Genomic DNA, 21,778 nt, shown 5'->3' on the forward strand with positions numbered 1-21,778 from the left:
AGTTACTAATCTCACCATTAACGCCATCAGGAGTTCACCAAAAAACTATCCACTACTGTCAACCTGATCATCGATCTACTGCAGTGCAGCCTTTCAGAGCTTTTTATCCCATCATGAAAGAATGTGGAGCTAATGACAAGAGCTGAGGTGAAAGTCAAACTACTGCATCATACTGAAACGACACAAGAATTTAACACAGTGAAGGTATATAAATATTAGGCAATGCTGTCATGTCAATTTCATTCTAAAATTGTAAAACTGTAGAGAGGTTTATTGTATTATAAAGTAATTGTATTATACTGTACATACATAATAAATAATTATTGGTCATACAGATAAATAAAAAAAAAAAATACTTGGTTGTTAACTTCTCTCATACTAAACCTACATAAACACGTCCTCCCTATGGGACTATATTGAGCATAAATACATTGTCTGACCTTCTTACACCTTCAAAGGAAAAACCCTGTTGCTCAGAGAGCAAATCCCTCAAGATTAGGACCAAATGCCAGAGATTTGCTTGCTGTTTTATTGTGTTTGCCAGAAAACACTGATGGAAGGTCTGAGGTCTGAGCGGTTTAGAGAAAACACAGAATTCTCAAGCAGAGCAATTTTGTTAAAGTTGTCTTTAGCATAACAAAAAGCAGGACTGATAAAGGCTTTAAAATGGATGCAGAACCTCCATATATGGAGGGTAAGAGGATAGGGACTCTGGGCCAGCAGGGTAGTTTTCTTTCTGTCAGAGCACATCTCCTGTGAACATGGATGCATTAGGAAGAGTGGTTGGGAATGAGTGTCTTGACATAAGCAACTTAATGTGAGTGGTCTGGAATCTCTCTAAACGCTCTGCCAAGGACTTGATGTTGTAGAGAAGATCTATTTCTAGTGAAGTTCAGAGGGTCACTGTGGCTCTGAAAGAGGTCTGAAAAAAGCTAAAGACAACCAGACGTGTAATGCAATGGGTGTATGGCTGAAAGCTGGCACTTCATACCTCCATGGCTTCAGGCTGAGACACTTTCCAGGCATCATCACATTAGCAAACATGCAGGATGTCAACATCAGCCTTCTGTGGCAACAGGCAATCTTATTCAGCACTTTAATACAATTCCTTCTCTCCTGTGAAATCATCTGCGCTCTTTCAAGGTCACCATGTGCTGTTCCCTTCACGCTGCGAGTGGTACAACTGTGCTCTCTCTGCTGGCGCACAAACCTGCCCGCTGGCACACACTGCAAACAGCTGTGTGTCTTTCTGTGATGAAAGGGGCTGAAAGGAGCCTCTCTCGCTACATCCTGGAGCGAGACAGGGGGATAGGTAGTTGCCATGCCTGTCAAAGCGACTGATCACCCCTGGCAACAACAGATCTACTTCCCCTCCTCTGACTAGAAAGGGCAGCGTGGTGGATATTTGCATATTTCACAGGCGACTGACCAAAAGGAATTCATTATCACCGACAAGCGAAGTGATGATGTGTGTAAAAGGAGGATTATAGGTGATGATGATGCAAGTAGGGAATAAAAATCCAGACAGTTAAAAGAAACCAGGGCGCCAGACAGATATCTAGAGCATCAAAAAGCACTTTAATTTGCCAATAAATGGAGACATGCTTTTCAAATAATGCAGGAAACCAGGAATGAGAGAGGTGAAAGCCTTTTTTTACATAGTGCTTTTAAAACCTTTACCATATCCGGTTTACTCATTAGTTGCTATATACAAACTTGAGACATTCTTAACCCTGTGTAGACAGTCTCTTTTTGTATTTTCATTACGATTTATTTCATAGTAAGACAATTCAAACTCTTCAAGGCTACAAATACTATGTTAGTTTACGATGGACTATAACACAACCAACTGGAACTGGAAAACAGTACAAGTAATAACACCTTGTTTATATAAGTGAAGGTGAAGAGGAAGGGTTTGGTTCGTGAGGCATAATAAGACCTACATTGTTTACATTTCCCACAGAATATGGGCTTTAGGAGCTGCTTCTATCAAAAAGCACACTGACACACTGACAGGTTGTGACCTCTCATCAGTTTTTTTTTTTCTTTCTGCAGTTACCCATAGCAACCACAGAGGAGGTACACACCTGACAGGGAGAAAAACAGATACCAGACCCTGCAAAGAGGAAAACAAAAATGAATTTCTCGACTGGCAACCATGCTGCTCAGATATGATCAGATAAATGAAAGATTTAAAGATCTATCTACATTTATTTATTAAGTCTAACAGTCGTTAGCTTCACCTAGATTTTCCTGTGTGACATGTCGCTACCTGAAGAGATTATTTGAATATGAGGTAAGCTAGCATGCAGGTTTGGCAACTTTCAAGTGCAGATACGAAGGTCGTGAGTGTAACACAATCCTATCCAGTCCTATGGGAAATTATTCACAACTGATTACACAGACTGATTCCTGTCTGTTTACAGTCTACATGGCTACTGGTTTTGCAGTGACTCAACCCTGTTGTTATGGTTTATAAGATTGAGATTGAGTAACGCACATTAACAACTAAGCTGTGCCTCCTCTCCGCCTGTCTGTCGCCTTCCATCACTTTCTAAATCCCATTGACTCACCTACTCAACCTGTATGGATAGCCTGATGCTGTATACAGTATAAGGCCGGGAGAGACAGAGAAGGAAAACCGATAGAGAGGCAGACAGGTGCAGCTGGTTCTGCAGATCAGTAAACTCCTAGCTGTACACTCACTGACCTGAGATAACTATTTTTAGAGGCAACAATTGCTGCTGTTTTGTCAGATGCCACAATGCATCTACTTTAAGCTTGATATTATCAATAAGTGAGGGTTTCAACATGGGACAGCAGCACCTCACCAACACCACAAAGACCTGCAGTTACTCTGATCGATCTCATTACACTACTGATGATTTTACTTTTACCAAATGTGTGGGAAAATATATCACAAGGAAATACATGGACAGACACCAAACAACCCTGTTAGATTGCTTATTGAGATGAAAGAGGTTAACTAATGCTTATGGACGAAACAATGAAATTATTCTCTTTATGAGAAAGTCAAAATAATGATGGCGTCTTTTCAAAGAGCCCATCTCCTTTCCCATTCTTAAATTTTCTGTCCTCTTTTCTCCCAGCTCTCATTTGTCTCTCTTACAGCAGCTGTTGCTAGGCAACAGCTCACACCCACATATGGATATTAATACTTGTATCATCACGACACAGTCAATGAAAATACTAAATATAAATATAAGGGTAATGTAATACTTCCCTTTAGGATCAGCAGATCAGTAACTATAAGGTGATTTACAAAAAATGATTAGTAATGTGCTCTACATGTTTGTTAGAGGATGAGTAAAACAATCACTGTAATGCGCTTATAAAAACATCCTGTTCAAGTAGATTGGTTTTAGTTTATAATAATGACCTTGGGGAAAACTTGTCCGAACGTAGTTCTGTTCTGCCATCAAAATAAAACCACACACATGATAACCTCAATGAGCCGTGAGAATGGACCAAACTGAACCAGCGGTGCCAAACATCTGAAAGCATCGTGCCTCACAGGAATCAGATTACAACCATTTAGTCTCAACAACTATATCGGCAGGTGCACACGCGTCACCTCAGCTTTTGTTAGAAAATGAATGAAAGCGGCAGGTGACTGCTGAATAAAAGGAAGGGCAGGAAGAAAAAAAAAAAGAGTTTAGTAAACACAATAAAGTGGGGAAGAGCATGAACAGAAAGCTGTGTGTTAGAGATACTCAGACATACCTTAAATATTCTTTCATGCTCACCCAATCATGCACACACACACATACAGCACTGGCACAAGTTAAGACCTGCAGTGGGAGGGTGTGTGTTTCAGCACCATGTGTGGGAAGACAGACAGGACTGGATCTCTGCTCTTCTTATTGCTTTAACTCCAGAATGACACAGAGGAACAAGAAACCTGGTACACGACTCATTCCAGTATTATGGGAAATTTGGCCATGACTGTCTTTAATTACCTGGCAAAGTCACATAATGCTGACAACAGACCTGCTCCCTTTTTTTTTTTTTTTTTTTTTAAATAAATGTGCACTTAAAAACATGCCAATTTTTAGGCTGCGTTGCGTTTTGGGAGTTATGAAACCTTGAAAAGAGTCTCTCTTTAGGACACACCACGTTGTCTTGATTCAAAACTTCAGGCATTTGCTCTTGATGGCACACAATCTCCTCAAGATGATTGTCTCTGTCTTCTCTGTAACTGCCATCACCTTTGCCTTAAATGATTTTAGGTGCATGGCTTTGTCACGTGCATTTGCCCTTTGGACAAGGCCAAACGTATGTTGAGGTAAAACTGTGCTGTGGTTGCAAGTGTAACTGTCATTTTTTGCAGGGGAACAATGTGCGAGTTTAAATGCACACAAGTGTCCTGGGCCCTGTTCTTCAAATGCAGTTTGGCTAATTCAGGCTAACGTGCCGTTATCAGGCTGAAATAATCCCGTTAATTCTCATCGAGTTCATTTGGTTCTTTGAACAGAGTTTGAGGATTGATTTGTTAATCTTGGATGAAGTTATAATGAACAACAGAGCACTCTTAATTTGACATAAATGCAAAATGAGTAGCTAAACTGATGAGAAAGAACGTAATGACGATCTACATGCTGAAATAAATGACACTGGTCACAAGATGGAGAAACCAAATTCAGCAGTGTCCTGGCAGCCGGAAACCAAACTCAGCATATGACGGATGATCAGAAACCTGGTAATATTATATGAAAAACAAGGTCTCTCATGCTCCATGTTTAAGTCATATCCAAAATATGAGCAAGGACAAGACTCAAAAATGAGAAACGAGTGGGCATGTAAATGTACTCCACTCAAAATTGAAATTGAAAGAAACTGAATGTATCACAGCTATTTGTATGTAAAGGACACACAGGTACATTACTATAATTATCACTTTTTCATCACTATCATCACGATCACTGTATTACGCAATCACATTTTTCCTGCTGCTTGTAAACCTGATCCAGGAAAACATCAGCTTCCTTTGTCAGTGGTGGAATTTTCCAAATAACAATCCTCATAAGATCATGGGAAAGTGAACCAGGCCGAAAAAGGGAAGTGACTGAATGTGTTCTGCTTCTCTGTCTCTTCCTGTGACCTTCCATCCTGAGCCATCCATCAATTCTGAAAGCCTGTCTCGCTCAGATCCTTTGTCGTTTGCCACTGTCTGCCAGCTCACTCAAATCACTGTCTATTTGTTAGTCTGTGGACATGCATAATGTTCAACATGCATGGTAAGTTGTGTGTGAGAGAGAGAGAGAGAGAGACAGAGAGAGAGGAAGAGGGAGAGGGATAATGGCAAACAGAGAGAACAGACAACACTCAACAGACGCTGACACAGAGAAACAAAAGAGCAGACAGGAAAAAATAAAACTCGCGAATCTAAACATGTCTTTGTCTAGAAACAGAATATAGGCCACTAACATTCTGCTCCTTGTAAATAACACACTGACCACATATCTGCTGCCCATCAAAAACTGACACAATTAACAGGGGATCCCTGGCCTGGATGCTGTTAGAATCTCCTCTGCTAGTTTCCAGTCGGCCTGCACAGGACTGCAGCCAGACTGGCACGTGGACCGAGTGTGGCTTCAACCCTCCAGCGGGCAGGCGAGGGACCAAACAGCTGGATCTGTGCCCAGGATACGAGCGCCATCCCTGCAGAGAGAGAGAATGAGCGTACCCCTCTCCCTGCTGCCTCTCTGTCAACCAGGCCATTACTACTGATGCTACTGCTGCTGCAAGGGCATCTCCTCTCCAGTCTGCTACCACAGAGACACACTGGGTGACTGCAGGGCCGCCTCTGTGAGCATATGAGCAGACTGCACCCAACCTGTATGCCATGCTGCAACACTCACACACAGGAGTAACCTCTCACACACCCTCACATTAGAAGGACTCAATAAAAGAGTGCTCTTTACTAATTAATTGAAGCATGACATTAGGAGTAAAAATCAATTCAGATTTCTACACTCAAGCAAAATGGATCCTCACTGTGCGAGGCAATGAGTGTCTCTCCTCTCATATGAGCAGAGCTAACGTTACAAGCCACATTCAAAAATCACACAATCACACGGGAACCACCGACACACGCGTGTCTTCCAGCAAATGCTTGTTTTAACCATCAGATCATTGATGACATTAAAAAAAATCTAAGGAATACGACTGAAGATTTGAAAAAACAGAAAATTAGAGAAAAACGGAGAGAAAAACGGCATCATGCTGTTGAACACATGTGTGTGTGTGTTTAATGCCTGAATTCACCCATGTATCATTTGCTCTGTTGATGCCACCACATATTCTGCATGAGAAGAAGCGTTCAGCCCCCGTCTCAAAAAAAAAAATCATGCGTAAAAGAAGGTGTGCCATTTTTGCGCACCGATGTGATGTGCCTGAGAGGAGCCAGCCTTACCTGAATCGGGGGGAATCTTTTATACATTCTTCAAAGTCCACCGTCATTTTTGCGTTTTCTCGTGTATTCCCACTTCAGTCTACAAATGTCATTGCCCGCAGCGGGATGTCGCTTGAACCTTTGCGGATGGTGACTGGTAGCCTATCCCCGGACGCGCAGCAGTCTGTCGCCCCTCTCCCGGTGGCACCGTGACACAAAATGCGAGCTTAAGTGCGCGGCAGACAGATTACTACTACACTGCTGCCGCTGTTGCCGAGACGGGCGAGAGGCGTAGCTGCATCGTGGAGACTAAAGGGGGAGACGAGAGCGCCGACTAGTTCCAACCTGCCGTAACACTGTTTGACAAAGCAGGAGGAATCATGGGAGGAGGGATGATATCTAGATAATTTTTGCCTTATAAAGTTTATTTCACGAATATAGCCTAACATCTTAAGTAGGAACAATATAGCCCGATAAAAACATAATAAAGTTTATATATGCCTATTTAATAATAATAAACAGAATAGATTAATGCAAACTTCAATCTTATTCGTTAATTAAGTATAAATGTGATAATCAGCTTCAATTTGAACTTTATCTCCAAGGAGAAATTTATAGCAGCCAGTTAAAACACAGAACACTCAAAACCTGAACCTAAAACGTGTTAAAATACTTCAAACATATTACTAAAGTACAGTATCTGAATTATTTACTTTAATCCAGAAAATCAGACTTTAATCTCGGATTTCTGAGTCTATATTGTAGGCTACAATAATGAAATGAAACGATAAGAAATTCAGTGTAATTATCAGGCTGAGATTTTATTTAACAGGATGAGATTAATATCAATTGTCTGTTGTTCTTCCTCTTATTCATGTGGATATTAAAGTGGTCTGTTGATTTTGTTGACTGGCTTTAGTCCACTCAGTTAACCCATCTCCACTAAATTATAAAGTCTCTGGCTTCAATGAGTTCAGAGCAGATGCTTTTGCGACTGGCCAGTCGTGGATGACGACATACACACCCTCTGTAGATTATGACGCAAACAAAAAGGGACCGACAGCATGGACCGCGGCATGGATAGAAGAAGTTGTCACTGCACCTAAAGCTATACAGTATATTAACGTTTATATCTGCAGTTCATTTGTTGTATATAGATGAACATAGACGTAACACACTATACATTCAGAAGCCATGCTGTTCGGGCGGGCTGTGGTCAAACATGTTAGCAAAGATGTCCGGACCCTGGATGTGCATCTGTCGTTAACTTGTGTGACATGCTAAATATCACAGCGTGTTTATTTAACACAGTGCGTTTTTGTGGGTTATTTTATGGAGATGATATTAAGTATAAAATACTGACTAAAGCAATGTACTAACCTGCGCTGTTAGTGGAGTGTTTGACGTACTTCCGGACTACAAATACAACTATGAACCTACCTGGAAACGCGGGTCGTGTCGACGCTCTAGCTGCTGTGTTGTCTCTGCTGTAGTCTGGCGCATCTGTTGGGTCCAAACACGAGTGCTTCAGCAGAGGTCTGTGAAAGTCGACCTCTACACAAAGACTGGGACTATAGTCAGAGCTGCGATGTTTGTGATATGAAAGTTTGACCCATAAAAAGTTTTTTAAAAAGATGTATCGTGTCACTGTTGCGAACACGAGCAACATGATCAAAACGTGTCAGACATTTGGAGAGACCATGCATACCTGGGCACGTTACCTCATATTTTTTCAATACATTGGAACAAAATACAGGTAGGTCACACTACAGGATAAGTTATTACATTTTAATGTGTCCTTTTCTATAAAATAATTAACCGTTAATTATTTGATAATTATTACATCTGCAGTGGTGCAGTCAGAGTGCCTCCACATCAGCTGGAGAAAAAAGGGATCCAGAACCACTTGGAGGTGAGGGTTTTGACGAAATTATTATATTATATCTTCCAGTGTGCATTGCTTTATTCCTTCCTTCTTTCCAAAATCAGTTTGTGTCCTGCAAACCATAAAACAAGCTAACTAAGTCATTAAGTTCATATCATCCAATACACCGAAAATGTTATTCTGATGATCTGTGCCCTTTGCTGTAAAGTTGCTTCAGCAGATTGTGTTCTTAGTCTGGTTCATGATGAATGCATGAAAACTAGGGCTAACACGATATGCAAAAAAAAAATGATATTGCGATTTTTTTTGGCAGATATTGCGATATGAGATTTCAGTTGGAATAGTTGTTTTCGCATTTCATTCTCACTGAAATGATGGTGTGATTTTTGTTGGCTCTTGCACCAAACAAACATGTTCCTTTATGCCTGGAGATTGTAGATTGTTGATTTGTAGGCCGGGACATCTCTGTAGCACCACAACGTTTATGGTGCTAACAATGCACAACAATGTGACACATTTTACCTTTCTCAAAAAAATTCCAGCTCCTGTGATTTGGATATTGCACTCGGCCATATTGCGATTTCGACTATATTTCGATTAATTGTGCTCCCCTTATGAAAACCATGTTATCATAAGATTGATAATACATAACATTTGTATGCGTAAAGTTATACTCATAAATGCATGGAGACAGGCAGGTTGTGTCATAGCTACCAAGTTAGTTTCTATGTGAATTACACTCAGTGTCCACTTTATTAGGTACACGTAATTCACATTTGTACAGTCTAATGCAGCAGCCCTGTAATAAATCCTCCCTTCATGAAGGTTGTAATAGTTTTTATTGAAACTGTCGTATGGTTTTTTTTTTGGAGGCTGTAGTGCTGTGGTGCTGTGGAATTGCGTTGAACTGAAAGGTCTTTCTATTATTTTGTCCACCGCATTTATATCAACGAGCATGGCTAAATAATAGAAATATCTCTCTACACAGTGTAATTCAGTTCAATAGCCTGTAAATATGTAAACAGAAATTGTGCATACTTCTTCGGAGCACAAACTAAAGCATCCATCAGTGGTGTCGACACTTTCAACATCACAGTGTCAGCTTTGTGCTGGTGGTGGTCAGTTTTATAAAGCACAGTTTTGTTTGATAAAATGACAAATATGAACAGTGATAAGGATTCAACTACACAGTGGTTACAGGAGCTCATTCAGCTCAGCTCATCAGTCTGCATTTTGGTGATTGGAGAACATTAAATATGAAGGGAGGACACATGCACAAGTCGGGCAAATAAGTGACTGAGGGATACTCACTGACTTAACAGCATACAATGTCTTCAGTGGTACCTAATAACCTTTTGGTCCAGGGGTTAAGCTGTCGACAATGAAGTGTAATTTCCCCAGTTCACATTAAGCCAGAGACCTTTGCTGCATGTCGCTCCCCATCATTCTCTCCCCTTATTTCCTGTCAGCTCTCTACCGTCTATCTAATAAAAATGTAAAAATGACCAAAACCATATTAGCAAAAAGTGCTCACTCAGGGGAAGCTCAGATAACACAGCAAAGAGGATGACAGACTTCCTCAGTCACATCATACAGCTGTTTGCAGCTCTACTTGATACTCTTCCTCTGTAACTTATCTGTGTCTAAACTACAATGGTTTCAGTTCTTTAAGTTTTTTAACTTGATTACGTTTTTACAATATAACAACCTGCAGCTTTTTACTTCTCTGATATTCTCTTTGTTTGTGAGCAGGATGCAATAAGGAGCCTGAAGCCCGTCAACGCAGTATCTCTGTCAGTGTCCAGCAGGACAGACACAGGCGTCCATTCCCTCTCTAACTCCGCCCACTTTGACCTCCAGCGCAAAAACAAGCCACCATTTCCTGAGGACGTTCTCGTTGAGGCCCTGAATTTCCACCTCAAGACTGAACAAATCAGGTGAATCTCGTATGTAACACAGGGTCATTCAGATTGTACATCTGGACACATTTCTACATAAGCCTGCCACTCTCATCTGAAAACATCTTAGTTTAGCTGGGAAGTTAATTTTTTTCCCAAGAACTTTTTCTCATCATTTTAGTGAATGCAATAAGTTTCTATGACTACATTAGTGATGTTTTGCTACTGAGCTGTGTGTCTTAATGAGACAATTAAGCCACTGCACAACAATAACACATTATCTCTGTCATATGAAATCATAGTGCTCATTTGTCTGAATATTTAATTCAAGTAATGAGACATCAAACGTTTAGACAGAAGCTGTGTTATTCTCATGATAGAAATGTCAGTGTTTGTAATGTGATGAATGCCTGAGGGAATATAGACACCAGTTCCTACTTTTCAGCCTGATCAAAATCACAAGGACTTTATATCTCATTCTGGTTGAGATGTTTCATGTGCTATGATAACATTTACACATGCTCTTAGAAAGTATCACTTCTCTTTCGTCCTGTAAAAAAAAAAAAAAAAGAAGAAGCTGCCTGAATTCTTTCTGGCTCATTTAAACAGTGTTTTCCATGTTTTTTTCCCATTTAAATACAGTGTCAGATGCAGGCTGTTGCATGGAGTATCCATGGCAACCTCTGCATACATTGACGTCATGTACATACCCTCTAACCCCCCTCCAGAATCATCCCATTATCAAAATCAAATCAGAAACATTTGAATATGTTATGTTTGGCCTTCTATTGATTAATGCATATATATTTTGATTCATATATTTTAATGCAGTTGGTTTGAATAGAATATTTGTGTATTTAACTTATTTACTCCCTGCAACTCTTGAAGAGAGAAATGAAGACAACTGTTCTGTAGAAAAAAAACATTGTTTTACACTGTGTTTAAAACTTTAAAGCGCACAAAAAGGAAAACATCCATCCATACATTTATCCTCACATTTATACAACAAAGCATGCATCGCCTGAGGACATGCCTCCAGCAATAAATCACAAACAGCAGTGGATCTGTGTGGCTATGACTCAGCTTAATGTCTGCTCCAACAGTTAGCATCATACAGTTTGGCTTTGGTGAAATATCACTAGGTCACTTGTTGAGCCTTTCAATGAAAAATACATTTTAAAATAGGGCTGTATGTGAATATTTCAAATCCTGGTTGATGGTGTTTGTTTTTTTCCACCGCCTCTTTTTAAAATCGCTCCTGCACACATCTTTGCATTATTCAAAACCCACCGTCAGTTTCTTATGACTACTTTGGTTTGGTCTGCTGTGATGCTCTGTGTTATTCAGACAGCAGCCGTTCTGTGTGAGACAAGAGCGAAGGAGAGAGATTGAGGTACGGATAGTGAGGGATAAAGAGAGCCTGAGTCAGTGAGAGAGGGGCGGGAGGTAAAGAAAGCTCCCAACATCCCACTAATCCGTAGACCTGCAGAGAGAAGGTTAGAAAGGATCATCCCTGCTCCGCTTTATGGTCTGTAGCATCTGTTAATACACACAAACACGCACATCTAGCTAAATTGAAACTACCATCATGATTAGTATGTGAAACCTGCTGAGAAACAGTCAGTATATACACATGTCTTGTTCTCAGTATGGTATAAAGACATACTCTCTAAGTTCAGATCAGAACCATCTTTTCACATCCTACTTGGATGCAACCTAAAACAGTTTTTGTTACAGCAGCAATCACAATTGTAGCTTCGGTCTGCTGCCTCCTGAGATAGAGAGTCAAAGCAAGATTTAAACATAGACTGCACACTGTAAGTAAAAATGAAATGTCTCTTCTGCTTGGCCTTCACTCGTCTTTCTGTGAAAATGGACTTCAATTAGCCTAAAATGAACAGCCCCTTTCCCATAAGGGGAAACTGCTGAATAGCAAAATGGTGCCATTCCAAACAAAGCCTGTTTCCAAATGTGTGAGGCCATGCTTTGTACATTGCTTATGAAAATTTTATGTGTGTGTGTGTGTGTGTGTGTGTGTCTTCTGCTTGGCCTTCACTCGTCTTTCTGTGAAAATGGACTTCAATTAGCCTAAAATGAACAGCCCCTTTCCCATAAGGGGAAACTGCTGAATAGCAAAATGGTGCCATTCCAAACAAAGCCTGTTTCCAAATGTGTGAGGCCATGCTTTGTACATTGCTTATGAAAATTTTATGTGTGTGTGTGTGTGTGTGTGTGTGTGTGTGTGTGTGTGTGTGTGTGTGTGTGTGTGTGTGTGTGTGTGTGTGTGNTGTGTGTGTGTGTGTGTGTGTGTGTGTGTGTGTGTGTGTGTGTGTGTGTGTGTGTGTGTGTGTGTGTGTGTGTGTGTGTGTGTGTGTGTGTGTGTGTGTGGTTTGGGGGCCAGGCGAAGGCTGTCACTTCACATTGGAGCAGGCGCTGGAGGCAGACGCAAGGGTTTCCTCTGCCACGTGTCACACCGAATCTCCTCCCCTGGAAACGTAACCTAGTTTCTTTCACTGTGCACAGGCACACACACACACACACACACACACACACCTAGACTGCACATGCATGTGTACATACATGTGATGTGTATATTTGATCAGCATTGTTCCATCCTCCACTATGTTTACACGCACCTATCGCTTGCCCATTTTCTCTAACGCACAAAACATACACATGCATGACTGCATACTGTGTGCAGGCACAGGCATGTGTGGAGGAACACAATACGGTGCTAGTGTGCTTTGTGCAGTGACAGTCAGACTGGCACAGCTGGCTGCAGCTCTTTGTTCTTTCACTTTACAGATGTACGCATTAAGGATTTCCCACTTGTTACTGTGCAATACATCTTTGACCACTGAACACGTTGTTATAATTTAGAGCATTTACAAAGGAAAGCCTGCAACAACAACCCTGATACTCTTCTCCCATATCTGGAAGCCTTTATGTTTCAGCTTTAAGCGTGGGCTTACTATTTATAAAGACATGATTTTTTTTTTTAAATTGTTATTGGGAATTTACATTCCATCTGTAAAATACCCTTTACATTTCAGTATTTTCGGATTGTTTAAAAAAAAAAAAAAACACTGAATTGTTGTGAAGTAAAGAAGGAATGACTTACCATGTGCCATTTATCTTTATAGAAATAGCATGTTTCCATAAAGACTGCCAGTAAGTTATTTAACAATTTCAAAAAGTTTACAGACTAAATGTTGATTGCTGCAGCACCAGCTATGAATTCTCACTCAGTCCCTTACACTCAATTATCACAAGAGCTGGAAACCACAAAAAGTCTCAAAATTTAGCTACACATCCAAAATATATTCAAACTCTTTTTTTTTTAATTCTTTGTAAATCTTTGATGTTTTATTACTCAGCACAATTTGGTTTATTGTTTCAGCAGGAATGCTTCGCACAAAGTCGAACAGGTAAAGAGCGATTCAAGTACATGAGTAGAGCTCTGATCAGAAATGCCAGTGACATTCTTCAGTCTACTGTAAGAATTCATTCAGACTCATGAATCGATCCACGCTGATTGATTTCATCATAAAAGGAATTTTTTCCCTGCATGCATTACAGTTATTTTATGATCCATCTCTGCCCGTGTGCCTCTGTGTGCACAGACAACACAGGAAGTGTCCACTGTTAGCGGTACGCCTGCTGGAATGACATCAAAGAGCCTCGGCCCCTCAGTCTGTTGTGATGCTAACTGTGTGAGCATAAGCGCTTGGCTCTTCAGGGCTCTTGGCAGCCATTTTAGCTCTTTGACAATGGGTGTGCCTTTGTTTAAAAAGCTGCAACGTTGGCATTTTGGACAATGACTTATGCACAGTTTTTCTTGCTGGCATTACAAAATGTGAGCATGAGCACCATCTGTGTCTGGAGACTTCAGTCAGTCTGAAACATGGTTTGTTGTTGAGTTTTTGTCTGAATATCAAACGTGTAACATTTATTTAAGGGTTTTTTTTTAAGTGTCCCTTTTTTTTTATACCACAATAAAACATCAGGGCAATTTTGTGCAGAGCCTTAGCTGTGTGTTGTATTAATGAATACTATGAATTAGAAATCCCTGCTCATTACAGTTTCACGTGTTTAAAGCTTTTCAGGCCTGAATGGATGTTAGCTTTCACTCCAACTGCCTTTTTCCTTCTTTTCCAGGATCACACGTGCCCACCGTGTGCCTGTTGACTTCCACGCCCGTTTTTATGCCAAGTCTCGTACCTACGTCTACCGGATAGCCCTGGGAATCTCCCAACACTCACTACTTCCCCTCACAGACCACAATCTGTGCTGGAACCTCCGCAACACGTGAGTTATCGTCCCCTCTCTTCATTCTCTCATCTGTCTGTTCATACTTCGTGATGATTTGTGTGTCTGTACCATGGCAACATTGATAATTAGGGCTCTCACTCAATGTGACTTCTGATGAATGAATGAATGAATGATTTCCCTTAAAAGATAAAAATCAAGCTCAGACTCAAGCTCAGTCTAACAAGTAGGTTCCTATACACACACACACACACACACACACACACACACACACACACACACTTACAGACATACCCTCAATAAACTCACGCCAAGCCTTGCAGAAACAATGGCACGTTAAACACATGAATAATCCACACGTGCCATGCCGGAACTGCAAATTAGGGCCAGTCAAACAAAGTGTTTTATCTGAGTCGACATCCCAAAAACAAACAAAGGAGACGGAGGGATAGAGAGGAGGCAGGGATGATATAAAAAGAGGGAAAGAGACGGGGCTTTATAGCCTGGACAATGTTCTTTAAGCTGTGGTTGGACCAGAGGGAGCGTAAAGAAACACATTTCAGAGTGTACGTATGAGCATTTGTCTGCTCTTCTCCACTTTTTGGGGGAAAGTAGGGCAAGATAAGCTGCGGGCTTATACACATGCAGAACAACACCCACGCACATTACCCTGAATGTGTGGTTTTTTTTTTTTTTCACTCTCTTTCCCTCTCCCAACCTTCTCCTTCTCCCTCCCTCTTTCTCTCTCTGGCATCTTGGCTTCTTTATCCCTCTCTCATTTTCAGCATCCATCTCGTCTTTCCACCCCTGAGCATCTCTGCTTCAGCAGCCTCTCTCTGTTCTCTCTTTGATCTGCCTTTCCCTCGTCATCACACCCCCTCCATCTTTCCCGCTGCAAAAAATATTAAACCCCACTTTATTTTAATGCTGAATTTAGTCTTGAAATCTTGCATTTCTTAGAACAAGTGCAGTAATCTGACTCTGAAACAGGAGACATCATGCATGGCTTTACTTTTTTCAAGAATGTTTTGAATATCGCAGCAGAATATTTGAAATCGTTGAAAGATTAATTGTATTATCTAAGCAATCTGAAACAGCCAGCTTTTGTATATAGTATGACAAATAAACTAACCCTAAGCACCACCATGGCAACCCTGCCCCTATAGAAATAATGTTTATATGCAACTAAACTGACTGGATTACATTTTCTATAAATGTAATCAAGATGTGCTGTTAATTCACATATTATGCAAGCGCTAAATACATTGATACTGAGAATATGAGTGTAATGTTCACGACCACGTATTTCTTTTCTGGCAAAATATCAGATCTTGTTGGACAATAGCCACTTGTCTTCTGCATCATTAAAATTTTTTATGGTTATGTTTAGGTTTATGGAAAGAGTGTGGTCTGGTCAGTGCAGAGAAAAGTTCACAGTCAGTTCAGACACAACGTATTTATTCACATTTAACCAAAGCCCTAACCTGACCAAAGCGCTTTTGTTGCCTGAACCTAACCACAGACAGGACCACGGATACAATCCCAGACTCTGGTGTGACAGTCGTGCACTTTTGTACACTCACCATCCGCCCCAAACACTTCCTTGTGAATCCACTGTCATTAAAACATGTGCAGCTTGCTTCCAACAAAATGTCACTTCTGAACATAATCCAACCAGCGATGATTTGAATTGCCTGTTTTACGTGACTAAGAGTTGAAAATGCCAAGATATTCAACGTATAGTGACATAACAAAGAGAAAAGCAGCAAATGATCAAATTGGGGAAATCTGTTTGAAATCTCCTTATACCATATTGGTCAACCTGATTCACTGAACTGAGATCAAACATTTCTTTTTAAAAAAAGTTACATCTTAACAGAAAGAGAGATGAGCTGTTCAGTCATTTTTTGCAGCGCTCAGCCACATCTTCATTCATGGCGAACTCTCTCTTCAAGATTTTAAATTAGTGCATTAAGATTTTAATTAGTGAGTCACTCAGCAAACTCATCTAGTTCCTTGCTCGCTGTATCTCTCTCTCTCTATCTCTCTCTCTCTCTCTCACTCTCTCTCTGTCAGATCATGTTGAAGCAGTGACGGAAGCATGAGACTGTAGAGAATCAGAGCACCGGGCCCGCTCTCGCTCTCTCCCTCAAATGAGCCGGTCGTCGACATGCTCTACTCTCTCACGTGGCTCTGTGCCACAGAAATTTCATATTATATAAATTATTTTTGAGAACAGGGACACAGAGGCCTGAAACCAGTCGTACTTACATTACACCCCAAATGCAGGCCACTCACGGGTCAAATTGCAATATCACGATGACCCTCCCAAAGTTTATTTAAAAAATCTGTCGCCCATAGAAAATGCATTGTTTTTCACGATCACTTATTAAAGAAAAACATCTCTTCTTTTACGTCTCTCATCAGGGAGCTGGATGTGGGAGCCATGCGTGAGGCCGCTGCCCTGCTGGTTGGGACTCACAACTTCAGCAGCTTCAGGGCAGTCAGCTCGGACATGCCTTTTAAGAACCCAGTCAAGACGCTGGATGTGGCCGACATACAGCCAGGAAGTTCTTTTGCACACTCACACTTCCACAGGTGAGCTATAGAAATCTGCACATGCTCTAATTTTTTGATGAAGGTGCATCAATATTTTTTGCAACTGTGTGGAAGCGTATAACATAGACAAGTTTTGGCCTCATAAAGACGTTATTGTGACACGTTTCTGCCAGTTGTTGGTGCTAGGCACAGAGCGAACAGTGGGTTTAGAGCTTTTTCACTTAAAGCAGCATAACACCTTTTAAATCTCTCTTATTGACATGTTTCTAACAGCTAACAGTGTTGGCAGTAACTTCATATTCATTGGTCAGATATGAGAATGGTATCAGTCTTCTCATCTAACTCTTAGCAAGAAAGTGAATAAACATACTGCATTTCCTAAATGTCAAACTATCTATTTAAAAGAATCTATGCAGAGGTACATGGAACATTATCTGTGTGTTTCAAAGCATCTCTAGTGACTCATTCTGGTTGGTTCGGGTGCCCCGCAAGGACAGGGTGAAATTTAGGGGCAGAGCTTGAAACTCTGAGCCCATTGCGCTACCCGAGTGAGGTTTATTGCTGGCAGGTGAAAAGAAGCAGCAGAGGTAGCGCATGGCTGTCTGCAGCCAACAGTGGAGTTAGCAATAATACGGTGACAGGGGAACTGATTATTCCAAATCAGAGGGAAAAAATGGAAAAGAAAGCAATTATACATGTGTTTTTCCACTTCTTCGATCTTGTTTCTCCATCTTGCATCAACTGCTGCTGAAGAAGTTGGCCAAAAGTTTTGAATCATTTACAGTCACTCCACTCATCCAGCTCTACATGTACAGCCTAGAAAATCTTCCTTTCAAGCTTCAGTCAGTCAGTGGAGTGTTTGATGTGAATCACAGGTCAAACACACTCAGATCTCATCTTTTCCAAATGGAGTGTTGACAAACTGAAGTGTGTGTGAGAACTGAATCATATCCAGTTCAGAGCAGCTCATCCTTCACTGACTAAAATTATACACATCACTGCAAAATATGTTTTTTTATCATTAAAGTAACAAAAGGTGCATCATAGCAAGTACTTACTTACTATCATTATAGGACAAGTGATTCATGCAATCTGACAAATAAATTCATGACACACATTAGATCATACAGGTAGAAACTCTTTTGTTTTTGTTAATTAATGTGCTGTGTGTTATTGCAGGTTTATACACTTCAGACAAGATCCAATATAATCCATAGCAGAGATGGAGGTGGGGGGGGTGGGAGAGAGGGGTGGCCATGTGGGTTTTGTGAGATTACACCTCCATGGGGGTTGATGTACATGCCAAATACCACTTTCATGGGCATTAATTATTTGCCCTGAAAATATGGTGCACAAGATGGACATGGGCAGCAGCTCTCAGACTAAATGTCACATAGTCCCTTAACCCCAACACAAGTGGTGCATTAAGCTGTGAGGATCAGGCTTACAGATCTGTAATGCATTGTAAAGTGTATTTGCACTAAAGTGTCCATTGTTGCATTTTTTACCAAATGAAAACCGTTTCCCTCTTTTATTCTCATGAATGGCCAGATGTGGGCTAACTTTAGTCTCAGCCAGGTTTTGGCCTTAGGGAAAGCCAGCGACTTGAGTTGTATGTTTATTTTTTCATGAGGGTCACTATTCTAAGTAACAGTGATAAAACTAGAAGAAACTGAGTGGTGAATTATTGAAAAGCCAAAGGTTGAACTACATTTTTGATCCTAAAACAGGCAGCTGTGTGGTATGTGAGGCTGAGTTCTTTGTTCTCCATTCAACATGGAAAAAATGGGATATTTCTTTCCTCCCCAGAAATGGTTGATCTCATTGTCATACATAAGTAAACAGTGTTCCATCTCAGAGCTTTGTGGTGGCCATACTGTACATTCACTGTAGGACTGCGCTCACTTCTGGGTGGGACTTATTGTTAATTTAATTAGTATCAATAATTTAGGCTGAGTAATAAGTACAGGTAGGATATCGCAGAATTCTTTGGCTGTATTCTAAATTTTTATTATATACGTGTACAGTATTGTAGGAATTAAGTTTTCACATTCTTCTTCTACCTTGTGCAATACATACTTGCCTTGCACTTTATTATAGGCTCCAAATATTAAACATCCTTCTCCTTTAAATGCTAAGGTCACAACCTGCAATTATTTTCACGATAAATTAATTTGAATGTCTCAACAACTATTGGATGGGTTACCATGGATTTTGGTACAGGTATTCATGTTCCTCTCAGAATGAACTGTAACAGCTTTGGTGATCCCTTAAAGGTGCTAGATGTAAGTTTTTGTTGTTGCTACATAGCCAATGTTAGCATTAACAGCTGTTTACTTACCAGTCTAGAAGAAAGGTTGTGAGTTTAGCATCAAGCTTCATTCCTTTACTTGCCACGAGCTGGCTCCAGTGGTGGAAAGCAACACCAGTGTTGACTCCTGTTTCCATCACTTCTTTTCTTCTACTGAAGTTAGCATGCTAACCAGCTAGCCCCAGTTCAACCGGACCGTCTTGTCACTTTCCGATAGCGAGTCACTGTAGTGTCCACTCTGCCCACAGGCTGCCACTACCTACTAGTGCCACGAGGGGGATCCTGGTCTTACTGTTTTTAATTATGAGACCTGAATGTGGAAGTATACAGAGCTGAATTTTCAGTGAGGATCAAATTTAGTTTCAGAGCAAATGAATTCAATTTCATAATATGACATCCAGCTTCAAGTTCATTGGAATTCAGCTCTGAACAATTTCAAATTATGCTATTCAGATTGTTTTTCAATGCAACTGTTCAAGTTGAGGAATTCAGATTAAAATCTGTGTGATTCAAATTCAGTTTCTAGTGACACATATTCCTGCCCATATTTTGTCATTACTGTCATTATCATGTCAAGAAATCAGTCAGAGAAGACACTCAAACACAGAGACAGATGTGTGACTGCAACATTTGCCTTGCTCCAGCCTCATCTAAAAGATATTGTCCCTCACCAGAGTCCATAAGCTAACAGCCCTGCTGTATAAATCTGTCTCTGCACTCCTTACATGTCAAATGTAATCAGACAGCAAGCGCTGAGTCAAATTTGCATTTGACCCAATTCTTCCTGTGTGCCTGTTTGCTCAGTTCACTCTTTTCTCCCCAAAATATCAAGTCTGTCAGATTTGGGGAAACAGGCTGCTGTGACTTAAACACTGAAGCCACAAGCATCAGTAAAAAGTAAAATTGAATGTCAAATTACCAAAAAAAAAAAAACCCAAAACAAAAAAAAAAACAGATTCATGTTTTCAATGGTATTACACATAATCCTGTTGGGCCTTGGCTGCAGTGGTGTATTCAGCATGTGACATTTAAACAAATCTTTGCACGAGGAGAGTCCCGGACTCATTTGATGTCTGGCATAAAAATGAATGTCACATCAGCCTCCAACTCTGTTTACACAGTGGAGGGAAGCATTGAAATGTGTAACAAAAGAGAGATAAAGTAGAGACACATAACAGACACGAGGCAGGAGTCTTTTTCAGTTGAAAAGAGTAATTTTAGATTTTTGTCAGGTCCAGGGAAATACATTTTTAAAGAAACGTTTAATTTAGTTTTTTCTCCTCCCATATAGCAACAGAATAATTTTGTACTGCATCTGACAGGCATTGATGATAGTTTTTGCTCGTGAAGTGACACTTAAACCCTGTGGCAATATTTAACCTTTCTGTATTATGGCACATTCAGTCAGTGATGCCAAGTAGACTTCATGCCTTCAACAACTGATGTTATTAATGTAATGTTTCATGAGAAGTGTTGTGGATGTGCCTTAAAGCCTTTGGGCACCTTTCGTCCATTATGCAGACACCACAAAAAAATAAACTGCGGTGATTTTAAATGACTGTATATTAGTACTTATTTACTATGCACTTACCATTTACGAAAATTTAACAGTAGTTTTGTTTCTTTTTCAGGGACATCCCGATTTGGGAACTGACTTTTAGGAGCAGGTCTTTCCTCTACAGACAGGTGTGTTTCCTTTAAATCTCCTCAATTTCTTAAAAATACCTGATATATTTCTGTTAATGTCCCTATGTGTGTTTGTGCTGCAGTTCACTGTGAGTACATATTGCCATCTGCTGGTGATGACTGAAAAATATGGATCATAAATAAGGATCATTCAGCCTAAAATGTTAAAAGTGTCAAATCTTTTTCCCACTGATATTGTGGTATTATCAGTGTATGTTAGTGTAAAAATGTGTCTCTTTTACCCTATGCTCCAGGTGCGGAGGATGACAGGGGCCCTGGTGGCAGTAGGCCAGGGGAAGCTCTCACTGCCCCAGCTTATGGGCATATTGGAGGCTCAGGACTCTCTTGCCTACCCAAACAACATGGCTGCTCCAGCCCATGGCCTCTTCCTCACCAGGGTGGACTACAAAGACTCAGGTGAGGAGGCTTGAAAACAAACTGTTGCATACAGCAGCTCCCCTAAGATGATAAAATGTGATTGTGTCAATTCAGGACATTCAGATTTATTATCTCTTCTTCTCTGCCTCCTTAGACCTGCAGCTTTCTCAACAGATGTCAGAGGAGCAACTTCTCTCCACTGGAAAGTCAGAGGAGTAATTCTACTTGAACAATTAATTAATCTTTATGTATTTCTATTCTACTGTATGTAATTATTGTAATAAAGTTTTTGTCTTTATATGTATATTTTTTCTTTACTGATAAAACACGACAGCTTGACTAAGTCAGTGGCCTCTAGTACATTTCCACACTTCCAC

At 40.5% G+C, this 21,778-nt stretch overlaps 2 protein-coding genes across 3 annotated transcripts in view; one reads left to right on the forward strand and one right to left on the reverse strand.

Annotated features, from left to right (window-relative positions):
- Nucleotides 1-6,559, reverse strand: part of LOC111221852 (arf-GAP with coiled-coil, ANK repeat and PH domain-containing protein 3-like) — a 59,501-nt gene extending 52,942 nt beyond the window's left edge. For both annotated transcript variants that reach the window (XM_022745436.1, XM_022745437.1), the window contains exon 1: nt 6,437-6,559. In XM_022745436.1, the coding sequence (XP_022601157.1) occupies nt 6,437-6,483 (47 nt within the window). In that variant the 5' untranslated portion in view covers nt 6,484-6,559. The remainder of the gene's footprint in view (nt 1-6,436) is intronic.
- Nucleotides 6,560-7,478: 919 nt separating this feature from the next.
- pusl1 (pseudouridylate synthase-like 1) lies at nt 7,479-21,713 on the forward strand. The gene is made up of 8 exons (XM_022744987.1): nt 7,479-8,171; nt 8,267-8,327; nt 10,053-10,237; nt 14,357-14,506; nt 16,895-17,065; nt 20,969-21,023; nt 21,278-21,440; nt 21,556-21,713. The coding sequence occupies exons 1-8, from the start codon at nt 8,050-8,052 to the stop codon at nt 21,618-21,620; spliced, it is 972 nt and encodes a 323-aa protein (XP_022600708.1). The 5' UTR covers nt 7,479-8,049; the 3' UTR covers nt 21,621-21,713.
- Nucleotides 21,714-21,778: the final 65 nt, after the last annotated feature.

Source organism: Seriola dumerili, unplaced genomic scaffold (genome assembly GCF_002260705.1).
Source record: "Seriola dumerili isolate Sdu_G_001 unplaced genomic scaffold, Sdu_1.0 BDQW01000088.1, whole genome shotgun sequence".
NCBI lineage: Eukaryota > Metazoa > Chordata > Actinopteri > Carangiformes > Carangidae > Seriola > Seriola dumerili.